General features: G+C 28.9%; 1 protein-coding gene across 2 annotated transcripts; it reads left to right on the forward strand.

Annotated features, from left to right (window-relative positions):
• The first annotated feature begins 4,484 nt into the window (after nt 1–4,484).
• On the forward strand, nt 4,485–19,448 carry LOC119674119 (T-box transcription factor TBX1-like). 2 transcript variants are annotated; one of them, XM_038085245.1, is made up of 8 exons: nt 4,485–4,677; nt 11,300–11,607; nt 11,824–12,053; nt 12,116–12,272; nt 14,961–15,122; nt 15,881–15,948; nt 18,556–18,701; nt 18,771–19,448. In XM_038085245.1, the coding sequence occupies exons 1-8, from the start codon at nt 4,485–4,487 to the stop codon at nt 19,424–19,426; spliced, it is 1,920 nt and encodes a 639-aa protein (XP_037941173.1). In that variant the 3' UTR covers nt 19,427–19,448. The 2 variants fall into 2 exon arrangements, with proteins under 2 accessions (XP_037941173.1, XP_037941180.1); XM_038085252.1 differs by having other exon boundaries at nt 4,525–4,677; nt 18,774–19,448.
• The last annotated feature ends 3,921 nt before the right edge of the window (nt 19,449–23,369 follow it).

A 23,369-nucleotide genomic window follows, 5' to 3' on the forward strand; every position in this document is an offset into this window, starting at 1 on the left:
ATCTGATAATCAATCTTACATTTTTATGTTATGGCTTTTGTCATTGTAAGGTTTTTATTTCATAAAAATTGTTTTGAAAAATAATACCTAGGTATTTAGCTTTGTTGAAAAGTAATATAGGGATAGGGAATAGTAATATAAATCTGTAAAGCGTCTCATTGCTGAAAGGGACTCTTCATCGGTGACGGGCTACATGAACTACTATTTTAGACATCATGGGAGCATAGAAGACGCACCTTTAATATATACGTTAACTAAAGTTTATGTATACGACTTATGAAATAATTGAAATTGTTTATTATATTAGAACTAAATGGATGGGCAATAAAGCACGCTTGACGGAGAATCCAAAAAAACCAAATAACCTAAAGAATTCCTAACTGGAGATCATTTAAAACAATCGAAAATTCGAAGATTTTAGTATACTTACATAATGGACCCATGACATTAGAATAACAATTAGCAAGTGGATAAAAGCAGTTTAGAGCAGAAAAAATTGGAACCATCTAGATAGGGTGTATGTTCAGCAGTGATCTATCTATGTTCATTTGATAATGATGAACAAATATAATAAAATTTTTGAAATAATTAAAAATTTTATAATGTTCTTAAAATCTTTCGAAATAAGTACAACTCGAATAATTAAAATTCAATTAAACAGAAATGAAAAAGATTTTCTTTGATTACCGCGTTTATATACGAAGAGTGAATCCATTATCCATAAATATGGAAAATAATTGTGAGCAGCACAATGGGTTCCTTAATATCAAAAATTTTGGTGTTCTATGATCTCAAGATTTATTTTCAGTAATTAAATTGTTATAAACAAAACGAAATGTAACAAAAAGCAGAGGTGGTAAATGCCTCATATTGATGCACTAGGAAAAGAAATCATAACAATAAATAGCAAATAAAAGCAAATAGTCTTTAATTATTACTGCTGGTACAGGTACTTTTCCAGAAACCGAAAACTGAAAATAGACGTGGAACAGGTAAGAATAAAAATCATTTGCTTGCCAAAGAAATAAACCAGCACACCGCCTTCTTACAAAAAATATCAAACAAAATAAAAATAGAAGGAATTAAATAAATATCTTCCCAATTATAAAAACCAAATCATTTGCATCCAAGTTAAATATCAGACATTTTGCCGCAAAATACACAAACAGTGAATAAATCTATGGACCTATCCACCATTTTAGAAATGCGCCCGCTGGCCAATTGTTTACATAAACGCCAAAATGTTTACGAATTTTCATTTGTGGTGCGCTGAAGTAGCTGAAGAAGCTGCAGCAGCCCCAGAACTTGTGCGGAGGCAACTTAATTTAATGAGACACATTAAATTGGATTCCCAATTGCAGAAGCATGGGCATCTTTTACGCATAAATGAGCTATTTTGGTTTATTTAGTGGCTCTGTTAAAACGTAATTCGTATGCCTGTACGAGCAGGTCCAAAATACTTTAGTCCAATTAAATTTTAATTTTCTCGTGTGAGGGCCATGTGCAACTGCCAACTACTTAGACGCCCACTCGAGCCGCCAGTGTATCCAATTTAAATATAAACAATCGAAGAATGAGTGAATAAATTGTTGAGAAGGGGTGTGTCTTTATTTTGAATGGAGAGAATGTGAAGAGATAAACAAAAATTTGGTGTTTTCTAAAAATACTGATACCATATATTTAAAGTGATCTCCAGCTAAAACTCTTAAGAATACAGATATTTGGTTTTTCATCGGGTCTTTGTAAGTTTTGAAATGTTACATATAAATTATGACAACCGTAAGATCTCTTCGTTAACAAACACTTAATATAGTAAAATAAAAGACATTATGATAAACATTCTAAATTTTAAGTAATTATTCTTAAAAATTACATCCTAGCAATCAAAATTTTTTAAGATTGCTTAACGACTATTTTGCATTTGCAAGACTTATCTAGTATTTTCAATCAATCTTTATTTTATTATTTTTAAATAATTATACTATACTCACTTCTTAAAATATGCTGTGTTATTGGCGAGTTTATACGAAACATAAACAAACCACACTAGAAATTTTATTACTAGAGGATCTTAGGCTACTGAAAAATCTCTTATTTTTCGTTAAAGATTCGTTTTACACAACAAAACAATAAGCCACGTAATGTATCCCTCGGATCACCGTAATAAGCTAATTCTATCGTATGTAAAGTACTATATATATCAATATCCAATGAAAGTCTAGAATCAAACAATTCTAGACTATTTGTAAATCTCGTAATTGCTATGGGCTTAATTTACCTATTTGATTTGGGACCAAGATTCTACTCCCAAGGTACTCAAGTCTATGTCTTGCTACCGCTGGGTAGTTACAGAAAACATGTTCTGATGTTTCCTTCTCCTCATGACAGAATCGACAAAAACCGCACCTATATTCTTCATGTGATAAGTGAGTCTACAGTGGCGTCAGCTTTGATGTGTTCAGGATCATTGAATCTTCTTGGCAGCCCGTTTGCATGTTTGGGCTCTTCAGTGTAAATTTCTTTTCTCTCGTTCACTATTAATTTATTTGTGAAGCTATTTGTTACCCCACAGAAGGGCTCTGAACCAAATAAAAGAGTACATGAACCCTTCCTTGCATTTTATTGCCCTCATGCTGTATCCAATTATATAGCGAGTTATATAAGCTTTACTGAATATTAATAGTATTTAATCATTGTTAACCAGTAGTTTCGCTGACTTGATCGTATCGTGAGTATGTATTACATGGATCAATAAAAAGGATTTTAAGTCAACAAAGGAACAAATAAATCCAAACAAAGGAATAAAATAGATCGCAAAAACTCTTGTCTCTTCTAAATATGAATACCGAAGTTTTCGCATTATTTGTTTTCCAGTACTTCAAAATAATACTTTTTGCGATAAACGTTCATCTAAAAAATTAGGTTTATTCATTTCTTCATGTAATTAAATTAAAATAATTTTTATTGTTCCTACCTATAATTGTGTCTCACTATTTTTACTATTCATGCAAGTTTAATAACTGCAATAGATAAAAAAATTTAAAAAAAGCAACCTACTCTCAGTCAGTTCTTTCTGCTACTAAATTGATCAGCTATTAGATAGTTCAGATCCTAGTGTTTTCTGGTGTTACGAATTTTTTGTATAATTTATCGACGCTTTACTTTAGCTGATTTAATCAGATTAATTTAAAAACAAAATACCAAACTTCTAAATATATCCACAAATCTATAAAACTCAAGAAATCAATTAAAGAGAATATATAAGAGTCACAACCAACAAACCAAAAGAGATTTTTCTTGCATCCGATTGGTTACCAGACAAGAACCAACTGAATTAAGGCGCTTCATAAAATCACTTGAATTATATAGAAAACAAAAAATAAAAATAGGAATCTCAAGCATATAAAACACAAAGGGATTGTACACATCAGACATATGATTAAAAATAGATTTCTTGAATGAGAGAGCTAACCAGAGATGCATACCAAAGAGATTGTTGCGCGTATTGAAATGAACACTTCGACAGATGTTGATCTAAACTAAATATCATCAAACGGATCAAGTCGGTACGCTTAAGAACACAAAATATTCGATAAAAAAGCGGTTATCTGATTTATACCTAACACGGATATGTGAATCGCGTATATGCGGACACTCAGAAAGGCTTGCAAAGTCATCAGGCATAAGGTCTGCCAAATTTGTACACCATCGGGACAGTCGGCACGCGTATGTCATTTTACACCTTTCGCTTGATTGCCCGAATTAACATAGAATAAATAAGGTGTCAAGTGAACGGATCAGATATTTTTGTTGCGAGACTGATGAATATTTCAAATCAAATCGTGTGTGCGTAACGTGTTTATCTCAGTTGCAGGTTGAAAGTTTAATAGACGCGCTAAAAAGGTTATTGCGTTGAAACAAAAGTGTCAAAAAAGATTTTCGCGAATCTGTGAAGAGTGCCAGTGCCAGTGCCAGTACCAGTGCTAATACCGCCGTCAACACCCATTATCGATCGCGATGTGTGTATATTTTTACCGATTCACTCGTTGATTATAGTAAAATATAAAGATACATGTGTTTATCAGAAAGTAAAGGTGTTGTTTGATTGATTGTACGCTTGCTTGATTGAAGAAGCTTTAGCTAATTGCAATCTATTGAGATGTATTGTATGCTAACCGAATTGTGATTAAGTGGTTTTCAATAAATTTCAATTCGTAAATACGCAAAGTATTTGAAGAACTTTTTAACACATTTCAAGTTTCGACATTTTTATCGTTCATTCTGTGCGAATTGATCGGAATAATTTCGTCTGTGATTGAGTTTGTCGTGAAGTTAATGAGCAATTTGGCAATAATTGAACAAAAGCGTGAAAAACATTTTAAATAAATTTTTAATTCAATTTAGTTTTTTTTTGTAATTTGTTGCTTTTGAGCAACTCAAAATTCTATTACAATTATTATTCTCAATTTAATCGAAAACGTGTAATGCATCAAACTGCATATCGTGGTCCAATAATGGGTCCGACTGAATGCACCAGTGGAATAGTTTCTTCATCAATGTCCTTTCTGGATAATACAAATGGATTTAGCGCAAATATTGCAGATTATGGGTGCTATGTTACAGATTATTGGGCTGCGCCATACACAACGGCCTTAAGTCCCATGAAACAAATTGAAGGTGATTATTTGTAAATCGTCGTAATATAATTATTTTTGTGTTTTAAATTATATTTAATTAGGAAAATATAAATATACGAATTATAAATTTTAAATACAAATTAAATTATTTTTGATTGACAAAATGTAGTGATATCTCAACAATGCAGTTGATGAAATTAAACTTAAAGTTGCAATGGCACTTAACTAATATTATTTTTGCTTAAGGAATTCTTAAATTTTATTTCAAATTTTTACTTATAACACTATATACTCATACTTTAAATAATTGACCATCAGATGGAATAGACTGGTACATTAATCATTCATTTAATTTATTTATCTTTTCTTTTTTGTTATATCTGTATAAGAGATATTCGTTTTATAAAGACAATGTGTCGTAATTTAAAGACGATTTAGTTTATTTAAGTTGATACAAGTTGATAACAAAGAATAAGATTGAGTACACTCAATTTTGTTATCTAGTTTCTTCCTAGTTTTTAGAATTTTTAGACCACTATTGAACTGAAACAATAACTTTCAACATTTCTGGCAAGAACCCCTAGTATAAGAGAGTAGAGACTAAATCCATTCCGTCGAATTTAGGACATTTAATAGGTCCCTCGTCTTTTCCGATGAACAGTCTGCTAGACTGTCAAAGAAGTATCTTTCTAAAAATCTATTTATTTCTGGTTTTTAAAAATATGAAATATTGATTACATAACGATTGCTGCGTTTTAAATCTGTTATGAAATAACATTTTAGGTATTGAAATAACACAATCAAAAATTCTTATAGATATTTAATAAATGCTCTAACTATTTTAAATTGATAAGTGTAGTATTGTATATTGTATCTAGTTTAAAATAATGATCTAGCATGATATATTAAATACAATATAACTTTGGAACAGTAGCATATCCTTCAATTTATGAATTAAATGAACTGAAACTGGCTTCATACGATATCATTTCATAGTCTAATATGTCATATTTTTAAAAAATAAATGATAACGTTCTAAAAGTTATGTATGAAGATGAACTAATACTTCCGAGAAATCACGTATAAGTATGATAGATAATATTGTAGTTCGGAACTTTCATATTCATTCATATTCATATTTATACTTATTGAGCCAATTCAACTTCTTGTTTTAGTTAGAACAAAAAAAGTTTCCATTAAATACTGATGATGTATCAAAAATTAGTTTTCATATCTTTATGTAGATTATATACCTATCAAATACATCCATCCATATCTACAAAGTATGATTTTACTTAAATGTCAAATCTTATTCACAGATTTATAGTGCTTTGTGTTTTTAAAAATTTGAGGCAGTAAAAATTTCAAAACTAACCATTTAATTTTAATTTCTATCTATTATCTTATTTAGAATCAATTGCTAATATTAAAAACATCATAATCAAAGCATTTGTTATCTTTATCCATCCCATATTGTTTATTGGAATCTAAAGCATTTATGTGTCCTCTATGGCTATGACTATGTATTCTCTTATGAGATTATTGAATTACTATTAAATTATCCAGTCCTCATTAAATTATTTTGTCGATGTTATATTTTAGGTTACACGTTAATGTTGTTCGAGTTTTGTTGATATCTGATATCTTTCAGCTAACATGGGACTAATAAAATCATTCTTTTTTAACTATGAGCTGGATTGATATGAGTACGATAGTGTTATTCATTTTTTCTTCTTTCTCATCAGCAGGTATTGCTAAAAGGATTGAGGAAGAAATGTCTATTGTCTCATGTTAGTATTTAAATTTTCACTCTTTACGTGGGCAGGTGTCAACAGATGAGCCATACAGGTTTCGATAATTAACTGATTTCACTTAAAACTTATATTATAATAATTTTTTAAATAGCTGAAGAATCGTTTCAGTGATCGCAGATTTCTTGTTAACTCATCTACGATGTAGTTTCTTTCTGTATAAAGTGATTGAGTGTAATAGTATTCTTTATGGATGAAGGAGACAAATTAAATTTTATGATTTAATGCTATTTATATATATACATATTGTAGGTAAATAATATACCTGTATATTTTACAAAGAGAAATGATAAACCGCTATCTCAGCGATTTAACGAACCACCTTACATTGCAGGCACATAACATCATTTCCTAGGTTGACTTCATAAATTTTCTACGGTATCAAATTTTAGCTTCGTAGTGTATTATTTCTTTCTTAAATAAATAATTTAAAAATACTTTAAACATAAAATTTAATTTAAATATAAAAATAATTTATAAATGTGCATTTTTCTGGTCTTTTTTAAATCAAAAGAAATTAAGCCTCCCAAATCTTTTATTTTTAAAGTTTCCATTTATATAATTTAATAAGAAATCATCACATACAACAAAATAAAATTCTTACAAAAAATCATTTCTTATAGGGTCTTATAGGATGCTATAGATTTCACTATAGCATTTCAAAATTTCTCTTATATTTATATACTGTGTTATCACGAATACGTTTAGGGTACACGCATACATTTGAATTTGAGTAGAGGATTTAGGAATGGAACTTCAGTCACTCCTTACATTTGCTAAAAGCAGCAATATTCTAAATGATGCCTACTACAAATCATCATAGAGATCTATCTGGTATCTGGACAAATTGACTTAACCTTACATTTCACATTTACTGAAAATATATTTTGTATAAATATTGGAGTAAAATTTATTTTTCTTTCTAAAGTATATATATGTATACAATATTAACTGAATGATATCTTATATGTTACCAAAGTTTTTTTAAGAAGCTTACTACAATTTGTACAAAATAGTGGTTCAATTTTTCCATCAAAGTGATTGAACTACAGTTAATAATTTCTAAGCGTTCTTAAATGAGCTAATTAGTCTATTTGTGTCTACTTATACTATATATACAGTATATAAGCACACATATTGAAAAGGTGCAATATGTTTTACTTAACTTATGTTAACAGAAAAAATTTCGCAGTTTATTTTATTAAGAAACTATTATTTTCATTTAAAAAATCTGAACTTTTGAACTGCAAACCAAACTAATTAATTTTAGAACTTTTACGTCAAGAACCTAAACTCTTAGGAATTTCTAATAAAAAGCTTTGTTATTCCAGCTGCAGAAACGTTTCCTTATAGTGTACGAGTATATCAAATAAATTGGAATTCCGGCCTATATTTTCCACAATTAATTTGCACTGAACAATATTCAAATAAATAATTGCAAATTACAATTTTTCGCAATTAATCAAAAGTAGATGTTAAGGAGTAAAGGAATGCATAGGAACATGTGCCTAAACGTGTTCGAGTTCGTATATCTTCCATACACTTTGTGGATGAAATGATTTGTAGCGAGTAATTCGCACATCACGATTTGATTTATATAATTTTAAGCGAAACAATCTAAAGAAAATCTGTAAAAAGTTAATGAAGACATCTCGGCATTATCTTGTTGAATTCCTGATTAGTCGCTCATAAATACTACAAATGACGGCGCAAGGTGACATACGCGTAGCCTACATTTGTTCAGCTGCCAACATTTATGAGTTATGGGGAATTGCGACAATTTTAGCGACTCTAATTATTGTTTTGATGTGTAGTCTCGGCGATGGAACTGTGTAATCAAAACATCCAAATTGTTAAAAGTGTTGAATGATACTTTTCTCTCTCACAAAGAAAATGAGAAATAAAAAATTAATATAAAACTGCGAAACTATAAAATAAGTCACGATATTCTTACACATTATTAGAAGAATGTAGTGGTTCCCTCAAACTAGTAAGTTGAGTAAAATTACACTTCAATTCTCATCTCTTCCCATCATCCGAAAATGATTATCTTTTCGCAAATAAATTATTTCCTTCTTATTGCTACAGTCGATTTGTGGTAATTTGTTATTGCAACAGTTTATGCCAGAACTGAGTACCAGGCGCAATGTAAATCGTTGCGTTTCTCTCTATTTTAACATCAAATGACCCATGACAGGTCGCAATGCCATCAATTGTCGCCAACAAGACTCTGGTATGCTTTGTTGTTCCGCTTAAGTGTTTTTATGTTTGAAGTAAATTTGTTTTACGTTCACTTGGCGCTAATTTCGATTCCACTTTCCGACGGGGTAGTAAGTAAAGTTTATTGAATTTCATAAAAGACCAGAATTAATTATATAAATTTAATTATTGGAGTAATTATTTATAAGCTATTATATCCAAACTATTCGACACTTACAAGTTTTGGCTATATAATTGTGAATGGATTTTTTTTTTATATTAGTCATGCTTTCAAATATTCTTATACATGAATTTGTATGTATTGAAATCTAAATAAAATAAGAAATGTTTTCACCTTTAATAAAAATAATTTTTATTACAAAACTTATATATTTTTTCTATAAAATATGACATTTAGAAATACCGTATAAGACAAAATATCTACTATGATCGCAATGTAGTTACGTGCCACTTCGCAGCTATCATCAAACAATATCTATGTTTGCGTAAACTACTATAATTTTTTTGTCTTTTATTCTTCTTCTTCTTCATTTCATTGCGTTCCTAGGGCAACATTGGGCCATATGGTTACAGTTGTACCTAACGAAAAGATTCTGTTTAAACGTATGTTTCGCGCCTCCAAATTCGTTGTACATGCTGCCGAAGCAGGTTGATTTACCATATATGTACGGATACCACATGGAGACTGTAATTCCATCGGGTTTAGACTTATGTTTTATTTCCAGAAAATAGTTAAAGAAGAGAGTAAAGCCCTGGCGTTGGGTTACAAGCGCAATATCAGTCCTCTAAGGTTTGCAGTTAGTGACAGGTCACTTTTAAATAGGCCGCTCCTAACCTGGAGAATAGACGCTTTTCATTCAGTAAAGTAATTAAGAAAATATAGAAATTCTCCTCATAAAACAGACGTTTAGTTATGGATATTTTTATTTCAACTAAACTTTATAACGCATTTAGACCCGAATAAGTTCTTAACAAGTCTATTAATCAAACATTATTAAAATAATTTCACAATTTCGTGATTACTTTCAATAAAAATTAACAGACATAAAGTAATACTTAATTAGTTCGATAGAATTGACCCAAGGAATTTAATTTAGTTTTCATTAAATAAAAATAAATGATTCTTTTGTCGATCTTCTTTCATAACAAGCAACAGAGCCTTTATCATTCTCATGTGTCATACCTGTTTCATGCCTATCGTTTAATGGAGTGGTACTGCTTAAAGAAGAAGAAATAACTATATATTTTCTATGCAAATATCAAGATCGGAAGAAATTACGGCATTCTATTATGGAAGTCTATGAACTAATGAGCATGACGAGTATCCAAAAATTTAAATCTTATAAAGTACCCTTCTCTGTCAATCGCATAGATTGGTTTTTAAACTTTGACGCCTCCTTCAGGTTGCCTGATAACAGAACTGAGTATATAAGACATATTTTACCATCACTGTAAAAACTGTTCGAATTTGATTTTAATATAATACCTGTATATACTTATGGGCTTATGTTATATCTAAAAAAACGTAGGTAGAGAATTCATAACTGCCAGAGTGGCAGCACCACAGTTAATTTCTTTACATATTCAAGTTAGCTGTTATAGGAACATATTAAATGTATCCATTTATTTAAAAAGCCCATAGTGCCATATATGTTTTACCTATCCGTTTTCTTCTCAATATTATTATTTAAAAACAAACAATGATAAAAAAGTATTATAAAGTAACTGCGAGTAGATGAAAATTATTAATAATGGTTTCGTTTAATTACATTAAACAGTCAATTTATTTAATAAAATCAAATATTATTTGATTATTTTATTTAATAAAATAATAAAATCAATTTATCTAATAGTCTTTTAATTCCAAACATTATTTGTCAATAAGATGCATACTCTGTGAGTCAAACTATAAACTCTGTTTCCCTAATACCTACTAAATCAGTTAAGTTAGTAGTATTTAGTAGTTAGTAGTTTTTATTAGTATATATTATTTGTATAAATTCGAAAGCTTAAAACTCGATACTCTACTATATATCAGATTTACTGGGTTAACAATATTAAGGCTCGATTTTACAGTAGTAACTTAAATCTCAAAACTGACTTAAGTAAGAATTATATAAGTTAAATGGATAACTTAAGTGTGATTTGTGTTAGTACTTACTTACTTAGTTGGCCATTACAGACGTGAGTCATTCTTGGCCGCGTCGAGTAGACTCCGCCAACCAGCCCGATTAGTTGCTTGCTGTCGCCAGTTGGTAGTACCAAGAACCAAATCGTTGGTCACCTGATCCTTCCATCGAAGATGTGGATGTTTTCCACCGCAGTACCTGCGGGTACCGAATCAAACACCTTTTTAGTCGAAGCACTTACTTCCATTCGCATGATTTAAGTTAATATTGAAACTTAAATTATAACTGTGAATGTTGGTAACACTGTAAATATATAAGTCCACAAAATTATGTGCAGTAAAATTAAAGAAAAGATTAAAGGATATGAATTGGCTAAGAAAATTTTGAAAGAATTTAAAAATGCAGACTTAATAATTTATTTTTTCCAAATGATATTTAAAAAATAACTTTATTTATTAAATTTAAAACTGACATCCAATAAATCGTTTAATTAAAATTTTAGCTTGTATACAAACCGCTGGCAAAGATCGCGCCTCATATAAGCCACTTGAACATGTCGATTCGAAAGATATCGAAAGCACCAGTAGCAGCAGCAGCACCGGAAGTGCAATTTGCCGTGAAAATGTCAACAGCAACAACAACAACAACAGCAACAATAACAGCAACTACAATAGCACTGAAGCTAATAACAATAACAATTCTCAAACAAATTCTAGCAATAGTGGAAGTAATAAAAAATATAAACTCACCAAGAAAGATCCAGCAACAACAACATCCACAGCCAATAAAATGAATAATAATCAGAAAAATGTAAGTGTGACTGGAAGTGTGAGAGATTGTGCACTTGAAAAAGTCACAGATGTCACAATAACTTCAAAGACGATATTATGATATATGGAATTATTATTTTATTTTGTTATAAAAAAAAAAAAGATTTTTTTTTAATATTGAGAATATTTAATATTTTTTATTAAGACTTCTTGAAAAAGTTTCTGCAAATGTACTTTTTAAATTATAATTTCTTAGGATGAACCACTACATCCAACCTTAGCACAGGCTATTGTGGTTTTGGAGACCAAAGCTTTATGGGATAAATTTCATGAACAAGGGACTGAAATGATTGTCACCAAGACAGGTCGTCGCATGTTTCCGACATTTCAAGTGCGTATTGGTGGTTTAGATCCACAAGCTACATATATAATGATGATGGATTTTGTGCCAGTCGATGATAAACGATATCGCTATGCATTTCACAAGTGAGTTTAACTTTGAATAACTATATACTTGTTATAGAATCATTTAAATAAAACTATTCTAGTTCCAGTTGGGTTGTGGCAGGAAAGGCAGATCCTATTTCTCCACCACGAATACATGTGCACCCAGATTCTCCATGCGCTGGTGCCAACTGGATGAAGCAAGTTATATCATTCGATAAATTAAAACTGACCAACAATCAATTGGATGAAAATGGACATGTAAGCCAAGGCATTTTTGGTTTTTCTTTTTTTTTTTTTGTGTTGAATCTAAATGAGTCAGTGCACTTGAGCACTTTTACTTTTTATTAACTGCGAGGGTTCTTCATAACCCCTCTCTACGCCTTGACTGGATTATTGTTTATCAGACTATGTAATAATTAATCTGTGATCTCCATACCTCCCCGAGGAGGCTGTAACCATTCTGAGATTCGATAACGCGGTGTTGGTAAGCCTGTCAGTTATCGTAAATAATTTCAGGGCTCTATCCAATATATATTTTTTGATCAGATCATTCTCAGATGTTCCCTGAGAATGTTTCATATAAATTAACTTTAACGAAATGAAAAATTATTTTGCTTTAATGAAATCAGTCATTAAATGCTATCAATTCCGCAATATGTCAAAACCGCAAATAATTTTTTTTTGAATTTCTTATTATAATTTTGAAGAATTTAATTTAAAAACTATTGAAAATAGTGAACTTTTGGGAAAATAAGAAAAAAATAAAATCTTCAAGTTTCACTTGGTGTGCTTAAAATTTCGCTACTTGTGAGTTGAAGTGTTGAAATTTTTAAAGTTTATTTGTTTTCGTAAATTCTCTTAACCATTAATTGCTTGCACAGAAATCGTTTTAGCAAGTGTTAATATTTCTATTATTTAAGAAAATATTTTGTTAAATTGTAAAATATTTACACAATCTACTTTGTCCGTTTGAGACATAATTAATTTGTTAAAATAAAGCAATTTGGGTTAGACAAAAAATTATTCATCCAAATATTGTATACTCGTATATGTAGACCACAAAAAAAAAAAACCATTAAAACATAAAATTTTATATGAAATTTCTAGACTGAAGGATTATGCCAAGGAATAAAAAAATAATTATAGTTTTCAATATATTTCAAGTTTATTAATAAATTTTCGTCTTGCTGTTAATTTTTTTTTAAAACTGCACATACGCATCATTTTTTTTTTTTTGCAAAACCAACACTTTTACCATTAATATTAATTATTTTATTAACAATAAATGCTTTTTCTTTTTAAATTTTGAAATAAATATTCTACTAAATGGTTTCATAGCCTTTGCGCATATATTGTAGAAAGCTTATACAAGTTCATTTAATTGTTAAAAATATAATAAAGAAGATTTTGGATACTATATACGTATACCACAAAAACTTTTGACCAAAAATAACTTTATAAGTAAAAATAATTTTATCAAATTGTCTTTATACATTTTTTATCCAGCTAAAGGTCACCTATAGATCACCGGAAAAAAAAATAGGTCGATAAATATATTCCAAATTTTATAATTTTACCACATTTTAATATTATGCATAATAACTAATAATATATTTAACCAAAATCTATATATAACTTTATTCTATATTCATATTTATCAGATTATCGGATATTATTGTAAAAGTGACACATACTTATACTCCTTGAAAAAGAAAGTCATGGTAACAAAGCCATGGACTTGGATGCAATCTAGTACTTTCAATTGCAATTAAAGTTTTAATTATTGAAAGGGTTTCGAATAGCAAAGAAAAAAAGTACAAACACAAAAATTTTTAGTTAATTTATTGAAATTTGGCTGACCATCTCATTTGAGAGGCACGAGTTCTAAGCCTGGCACTTGTAGACCAAATAAATTATATATGGACTATAAATTAATTAAGAAATTCGAATATTTTCTTAGACCATTGGTGATGAGTACTTGTCCATACTCGAAACAGTGTTGTCTTCCAAATTTCAATAAATTAACTAAAAATTTTTATGTTTGTCCTATGTTTTTTTGCTATTCGAAACCCTCTTAATAGCTTCTTTGTCATTATAAAGAAAGAGTAGCTTTTTCGGCAAAACTAATTAAACTTTAAAAAGTTTTAATTATTCTTATAGTAGTGTCAAAATATCGAGCATTATTTTTTATATAGTGTTATTATTTACTCAATCATATCTACAAAAACATATCTTGTTACAAAATTCTTAAAACGTCATATTCATCATCTTTCAGTTAGAGAAAGAGCTCTTTCTCTTTCTATTTATAGCGAAGTTACAGAAGGCACTATTAAAATTAATAAAATTATGTACAGAAATTATTAGTTTAAAAACCATTTATTTCATTATAGTCATTGATATTTTAATATTTATGACTGATTTATAATACTTTTTGGAGATAGAACTCTTTCTATTTTTTACTTTCTTACAAAAGTAAGTTTTTTTTATGAAATAAAATTATTTTTTGGCGCCTTATAGGCTAAATATTGGCCTAAAGGGATTAATTTCAGAATATATTTTGTGATTTACAACTTCCAAAATAAAACATAAACTGTTTTACTACTTTGTTTTCAATATTTATATTATATTCATATTCCTTTACCAATGTATGCCCTATTCGACTACGTCGGTAACCACTTGCATCTTCTGAACAAATTTCAGACCCTTTGTATAATCCTCACATATCTCATATAATGTTAAGACTGTGTTATTAATATATGCTAAATTAAATATTGTGCTCTATGAAATCATATGTGCTTAACATTTTTAGAATATAAATTATTTTCACTTCAGTTAAATTATATTGAATATAATAAATAATTATACATATATATATATGTATGTATGTTTTTTTTTTTGTGTTTTAAAATGATTTATTACCAATCAGTGTCAAACGTTTTTTTATAGATAATACTGAACTCAATGCATCGATATCAGCCACGTTTTCATATAGTCTACCTGCCACCCAAGAACACCTCGTTGGATGAAAATGAACATACGAGTCATTTTCGTACATTTATATTTCCGGAGACATCATTTACCGCTGTGACCGCCTACCAAAATCAGTGTGTAAGTTTCATATTTTTATTTATTTAGCAAATTAAGGTGCATACTATATAATTCACTCCAATATCGAAGAACTAGAACAGAAGAGTTGTTGCACTTTCCCACCGAAGTTCCAATTCGAAAGGTGTAAAATTAATTCAAAGCTTGACACTAATGAAGCATGTAAGGCATTAAATTAGTGCCCATCTGACTGATGAATTTATGAATTATGTGTTTCATGGATTATTTTCTTTGTGATTAAAATATTTCACAAAATTAATAAAAAAGAATAAATAAAATTTTTAATAGAAGCGCACAAGTTTTGAATTTCTTGTAACATTTGGATTTGTTTACGTTTATAAATTTATTGGATATTTCTTTCGTTTGGACTCATATTTTAGCTGCTTAGCTTTTTGGCTAAGATGCTTGCAGCTTAAATAAATATTAAAAAATTTTAATTTATGAAATTTCGAAAGTATTTAAATTATTTATGTTCTCAAAGATGTTAACAAGAGTTCTTGTTTTTTCTAATTTTTTTGTTTTTTAGAGAAATTGGATAATTAATAATATTTTTTGGAATTTTTCATATGTTTTTAACATTATTTTTTATTATTGGGGTGCTTGATAATTTTGTTTATTTAATTGCAAAATTCAGATATGCTATTTTTAAAAATATTTTAAAAATAATTTGTATTGAAGATAATTGTATTTATAGATTAAATTCTAGAATACCAAATTTCAATTAATTTTTAAAAAATAATTCAATTAATTAATTCCTTCAGGTTACCAAACTAAAAATTGTAAGCAATCCATTTGCAAAGGGCTTTCGAGATGATGGAACTAATGATGTGTAAGTAAAAATCTATATATACATATATATTTTTAATTTTTCTTAATTAAAAAATTATTAAGTCGTGGACAATTTTCAATTAAGTGGTTCACCTATTCACAACAGATTTTATAAAGATAGCTTTTTTTAAAATAATTATTTCAATATGCTTTAGATCTATATATTGTATTGTTTTTATACTGTTTTGTATATTGTTTTTAAAATATCAGGTTAAACTTGGACATTAAGAATAAAGAGGTGGGTGTACTTTTTGTTGAAGTAATAAAGAAATTAAATATTTGTTGAAGTAATAAATTAACAGCATTAAATCTCAATATCTCGAGAAATAAGCTATATCCACATACAGCTTAAAGGAAAAAGTTGCTCAAAACTGTTGAATCTACTACTACTAAAATTCTTTATTAAGTCAAAATTATGCCCTTTAGTGTATAAACTATATAGAATTTATATATAAATTTAGAAAACGCGTGTAAATAATATAGTCTTTAGGAAGCAAATGTTGAAAGAAGATATGTGTACATATACATTCTAATTTTATAATTGTATATATCGTACCGTTAATAATAATTTACTTTTTTTTAATTCCTAAATAAAAAACGTGATTTATGTTCCACGTCTTTAAATAATTTTCAGGATGATGTCCCGTTTGGTAGCAATCATGCGTTCTAAAAATTTCGCATGATTACTCCTTTAATGAAACTAAGCACAGGGCCGAAACACATTTCCTGAGTTCTCTTCGTCTACACTACTAACTAAAATTAAGTTGTTTTATACCTCGCTTAGCGTTCTCACTCTACTGTCATAATACATTTAATGAGATAATTTAAAACTCCGTAAGGTTAAATTATATTGTAGTTTGTGGCTATGAAAAAGAATTTAAGCCAAAGAAATTTCAACCCATAGCAGATTACATGGCGAGATCTTACAATTTCATAATACTTATTTTTAACGATCATGCAATCCAGAATGGTTCCAACCAACTTTTAGACTTACTTCATGAGTATTTTCTTTCATAATAACATAGTTCTACTCAACGATCATGTAATCTCGTGAGTCATGGCTTTGGACTCACTTGATGTTTCATTAAGAAATCCTATAAGTATTCGTCAGTAATAGTAATTGTTGTATTAACTTCTTCATTTTCATCTCTATTTCATCTCTATTTTCAACTATTGTTAAAAAACAGCATTTTAAACTAAGTCTAATTTAAAGTCCAATTTTAAGTTTGTGTACCTTGTGATCCCCACTTATAGTAGTCAGTTCCATTCTTGTTAGTTGCAATTGTAGATATAAATGATTTTTATTTAATTTGCACCACTTCAATGTTGTGGAATTATATACGTATATGCTTTCATTTATACAACAAATTTTCAATCTTTTGAAAGATTCAATATTTTTTAAAATACTAGTTCTTAGAATAATCCAACTATATTATTACATTAGATTTAGATTTTAGATTTGAAAAAAAGGGTTGTATCCTTTGAGTATTACATTATTATTATATTTTTATATTATTATATTATATTATTATTATTGTTTTATTATATTATTTAAATGTGAAACATAGCTGCAGTTCGACAGTTATATTATTATGTTGAAGCTGTTTTGAGCTAGTGCACTTAAGCACTTATACTCTTTTTTTAACTCGAGGTATTTTCAAAACCCCTCTTTGCACCTTGACTAGATTATTGTTTATCACTTTATCAGACTAAGCAATAATTGAACTCAGATCTGCATACCTCCCGGAGGAGCCTGTAACCATTTTGAGATTTGATAACGCGATGTTGGTAACTCTGTCAGTTTTCGCAAATAATTTCACGGCTCTATCCTTTATGTATTTTTATTTTATTATTTTTATTCTATGTTTTATTTATATTGGCATAATATATTTAAATTAAAAACGATTTATCTTTAGTAAGCTCTCAAGACTTATTGTTATAGTTTCTGCTCCAGAAAAAATTTAACAAACATCGAAAATAAAAAAAAGCAACTGAAACTTATAGTTTTGCTATAACAATTAATCATTTAAAGTATGTGCTATATGTGATATATATGTACATTATATATTTTTGACTTTAAATGCATTTTGACCCACTTATGAAACATAATCAAACCAGACAAACTGTCAGACAAATCAAAGATATTAATGTACATATGTTAGTATGCGGAAGATAGCCAGCTACATAGGATAGATAGAAATGATAGGATAGATACGATATCACAAATAATTAAGATTAAAAAATTAGAATTCATAAAGTAAACAAAATAACTTAACACTTCAGTTCTTGATAAATAAAATTTTGAAAAACAAATCTTTTCTTAGAAAACTCAACAAAAATTCTTAAAAAGGGCTAAATTTGTTATGATTAATGTATCTAAAGAGAAGCATAAGATAAACACAAACCTTAAAGCAAAGCAAAAAATCCAACAAAAAGTGCCACTGTTGTTAAATGAATAAACAAATCAAAATTTTTGAAATTTGAAATAATTTTTTTTTTATTTGAAAATTGTTTATAAGTTTTTTGTTAAAAAATTATTAGAGCATCAATCAAATATTGTTTAAATTGATAACTGCATTCTTTTGAGAAAATTTCTTACTAATTTTAGGCCGAATAATACTTTGGGCATGTCAACAATGAGTCACGAAACTCAAGCAAGAATGAAGCAACGTAACAACAATCAGCAACAAACGCAACATATGCAACAGCAACAATTGAAAGCAACAACCTCTAACAATAAAGATACTAACTTAAGTGAGTTATTTATAATATATTTTTTTTATATATATAACCCAATAAACTTATCAATACCCTATATTGCAGTAGTTGCTGAAATGGAAAATCATCAAAATGCGCTTATCTCACATGTAAATGGACATAACACAACAAACGGCACTAGTTTGACATCTCCCACTGGTACATCGCCAGAATTGCTTAATTATCAATGCCTTTCGAATGGAAACGTACCCAACAATAACAATCTATCTATGCATACTAACACTCAACATAATAGTGATTCACCAAAAATGGATACAACACCGGCGCATATGAACTCACCCAATTACTCCCATACGCATGCTGCAAACAGTGGTGGCATAATGTCTCCACATCACACACACCATGCACATTTGAATATGAATCTCAGTAGCAATCAGGTAGTGCAGTCACCACAGGCACACACCACACACTCACTGGCAAATATATACTCCTCCATTGGTCAGCCATATTCATCGGATAATAGCAATTATGGCGCTATCTATCATCACAATCACTACCATCACAGCCACAGTTATGGTGCTCCATATGATAAAATCAAAGTGGGTGGTGGTCATAACATGCGCACAAGTTCTGCTGGTGCCGCAACAACTGCTGTCTCGCCTTCAGCGAATCCTTATGCCATGAGCAGTTATCAGTCTTTCTACGGTTCGCCGCATCAAATGATGCGACCAAATGGCTACATTGATTTGGTGCCAAGGTAGGTTATTCTGTTATTCTGGACTATTTTCAATATAATTAATATCATTTTGTAGATAAAATTTTAGTTATACTTAATATATTTTTTAATTATCTTCTCATAAAGTATTAATTTTATTTTGTTTATAACGAAAATAATTAAATTTATTGTTAAAAGCAAGTACTTACAGCTAAAAAAACCAAAAATATTTGTATTATGTCAGTTATAATTAGTTTATAGACATATTCACACTTAGTATTATTATATGTATATATAAGTTTTAAAAATTGTATGTATAAAATTTGTAGATAGAGAAATAAATTTTAAAAATACTAAAATTTTATTTAATTGTTTTTCATTTAAGCGCTAGGACAAATGAATAATTTTTTTCATATATATCGTATCTATTTAAAATGTGAGATTCATCGTACGTTTTAATTATATATCTTCATAAGTCTTACAAGAGAAGTAGAGTCATAACTAAACATTTCCATTAAACCCATCGCGTAACTATATTTCATGTTTTCTCATAAAGTCGTAGCTCTACTTAAATTTATCTCTGGCTTGTGTTGTATGAACGTCCGGATCTTTTGCTCTGCCTTGAGAATTTCTTTCATTCTTTCTTCGGTGATTTTCGGTTATTGGTGTTTGACTAATTCATAACTATGTCTAAGAAAATATTTTTAAATAAAACAATTATAGAAATAATTGATTTCCGTACAAATCAATTATTATTGATTTTACATAGAAAAATTTTAGTTATTGTAGTAATAAAAAAAACTTACTACTGTTGTACCTAATTTTATCAAATTTACTTAAACTCTATTAGGAGGGACGGAAACCTGAACTTACATACTTATATACTGGTTATTGTTTAGAAGCTTCAGAGTGAGCAGAACACCAGGATATCGGGATATCAAATAAGACTTCTTTTATATCTGTTACTAGATTTATGAATTTTGCTGAATGGAGAGATTTCATACATACCATGGATTTTTACCATATTTCTTCAAGTTTTTTTTTTGGTACCATTGCAGGATTTCTATATTTATACATAAGATTTATAGAGGATCTATATAGGATTTCTTTGTAAAAGTTAAGAAAAAAATATGCTTTGTTAAGCATACATCTATTTAAGTATCTATTTAAAGTAATAGTTTTTTTATGAAGAAAATATTGTAAGTAATCAATTTTTAGAAATGATTTTGTAGGTTAGTTATGTTACTTTCAAATTTCTATATTATTCTGTATTTTATGATGCTTCATGATTTCTATATTATTTTAGTTAACTCTCTTCCACGATTAAATGAATGACTTTTTTAAAAGACTTCATTCTTAGAAAAGTCGGGAGAGTTTGCCTTTTCTGTGAGCGCTAAAATTCCGTCGGTTATACTATATGTATTGTAATAACTTGACTATATGTGGAGTTATTGTTATCAAAACCAAAAAAAAAAAGTCATATATAAAACAAAATTTTAGTATACATATATTGTTGTTGCCACATAAAACTTAATTTCAAAATTTTGAAACAAAAATGGCCGATAATATTCACGATTGGTTAATCTATAGCTGATGTATTTAATCTTAAAGTGTACGTTTAAAATGCATTGTTTATAATTAAATCACTTGAGATAATAATGAATGTCTTCTTGGCAGAGAACCTGTGCATTCTTAGTACCATAAACAATGCATATGAATACGTACGCACAATGTTTTTCTAGTGATTTTATGGAGGAACTGAAGAAACAGAACACCTTCCGATTTCGAAACAGAATTTAATTAGAAGCAGGCAGGCGTGTGCGTGGTTAATATAAACAAATTATTTGATTTATACTAAAAATTTAAGGCAAGATGAGGAAAACTAAAATAATTTGTATCGCAGGCGTGGTTTATCTCAAAAGGAGTAAACAATAATTTTTTTTTGATCAAATAATTTGTGATCACTGCATTAATTAAATTTATATTACATTCAAATTAAATTAAACCTTATAATATTTATAGGGACCGCATACGGATCGCCGCTAATATTTATGCGGCCCGCGAGATGTTTTTAATCTGCTACAATTACTCAAATTTTCTTTTGGTATACTGGTAAAACTACATTATTTTATTTTTATTGCATACCAAATAAATGAATTTAAATTGATAAATTTATAAAACTAAATTTAACATTATAACCGTATTTTAATATTTGTCGAAAAGAATTATGAACGTATGTATTTATTTCTGCGGCCCTCCAATCTGTATAGTGACTTGTATTGGCCCGCGATTGCATCTGCTCTGAACAGCCCTGATATTAATGATTGTAATTAACAAACAAATGAAAAGTATTGAATGATCGTATTAGAAATAGCTTAAAAAGTCTGGATAAATGAAGTTCAACGTCAAACTACTAGCTAAGAGCTACAATATCGATGATGGCAGATTACTACGTGTAAGGAATACATGCGCTGAGACTTGGTCTACCCCATAATTACGTTTATCATGTTTCATCAAGAGTGTCAGTGCTCTTCTGTGGTCAGCTGTAGATGTAGTATCTTTGAGCTCCTTTGCTCACCAAGCTAACAGGGCTGTCATGCTTTCAAATTAGGAATGTTGACAAGTTTATTAACTTGTTAGGTTGTGTCTATTCTTTTCGACCTTTTCCATGTATAGATCGCTTTGGCCTTTATAGTTGATTTGGTGGTCATCTTGGTCTGACGCAGAAACAACTTTTTTATCCGTAGTATCACAACGAACTGTTATAAGTACTTGAGTGGGCTTTCGTATATGCTAGGAATTTTGAACATCATAGCATTTGTTTGCGGTATAAAATATATATTTGTCTATCATTAGTTATTATAATATATTAATGAAAAGAGTTAGAGAAAAATGTTTTCCAATTAATAGATGGTTATAACAGTTTAAAATTTTTTTAAATTTATAAAGTATTCAAAATGCCACAAATCATTCCTTTTTAAATACCAAAAAAAATATATCTATTTGAAGCACAAACTTTTCATACAAAACGAAAAAAGAATATTTTTAAGGAGAATATATGAACATAGTATTTTAAATTAAATAGTATCGGATTATCGTCAAAGGTAAGTTCTGTTTTAAAACCTGTCAAAGAAGATGATTGACAACTATAACAAATCGTTTAAAGACGAAATAATATTAAATGTCACAATATTCCTAGCAATGAGCACGAAGCTAAGAATAGTATAATTAAGATATAAAGTAGAGCCAGAAAGATCATTAGTAAAAATGTGATATATTACTTAAATATACTTCCTCTATGAATTAATAAATAGTGCTGATTTGGCTTATTTGAACTAAAAATCATTTATAAACAATTTCATTAATAAATACACAAAAAATCTTATAAATACTGAATATCAAAATTCACAGAAAATATTTATAAAATAAACGCTTTCAGAAAAGCCTTAAATTAGTTAATCAGATGACATTGTCTATTTCTATTATGGATAAATATTATTATGACACTCTCGTTCTTTGCATAAATCGACAAAAAATATTCAAGAAAAATATTAGAAAAACAAACGCACAAAATTTATAGCTCATCATTTCCTCTCAACCCCTAAATATTTTGAAATGTACGCAATTTTAAAAAAATAAAAATAAATTAAATAAAATTTGTCTCCAATTAAATTTCGTACCAAAATCATATTTTTTGGAAATGTTGTCCCATAAATCGTAGTTTGAGTGTAAACAGATTTGTTTATTTAACCGAGCGTCATTTGTCACACACGACTTACGGCACTGAAGGCATACATTTACTCCGGTGAACACTCTCAAGTGTCCAAGCGGCACCCTGCGGTGCACACGCCAAATAATTGTTTTGATGCCACTGTAATACAGTGTGGTAGGTCCTGGATAAAGGCTGACACTGTATCAGATCTTCACTGACTCGCCTTGTAAACAAAGTGAACAGAAAATTGGTATTTTGAATTTGTTTAAATTAGTAG

This window comes from Teleopsis dalmanni, chromosome 1 (genome assembly GCF_002237135.1).
Source record: "Teleopsis dalmanni isolate 2A chromosome 1, ASM223713v2, whole genome shotgun sequence".
NCBI classification, from domain to species: Eukaryota; Metazoa; Arthropoda; class Insecta; order Diptera; family Diopsidae; genus Teleopsis; species Teleopsis dalmanni.

Bases quoted from the DNA above. Each gene is read 5' to 3' on its own strand.
- LOC119674119 (XM_038085245.1), top strand. From the start codon at position 4,485: ATGCATCAAACTGCATATCGTGGTCCAATAATGGGTCCGACTGAATGC. The intron at 12,273-14,960 runs GTAAGCCAAGGC...GTTTTTTTATAG, and splicing joins AATTGGATGAAAATGGACAT to ATAATACTGAACTCAATGCA. The intron at 15,949-18,555 runs GTAAGTAAAAAT...TACTAATTTTAG, and splicing joins GATGATGGAACTAATGATGT to GCCGAATAATACTTTGGGCA.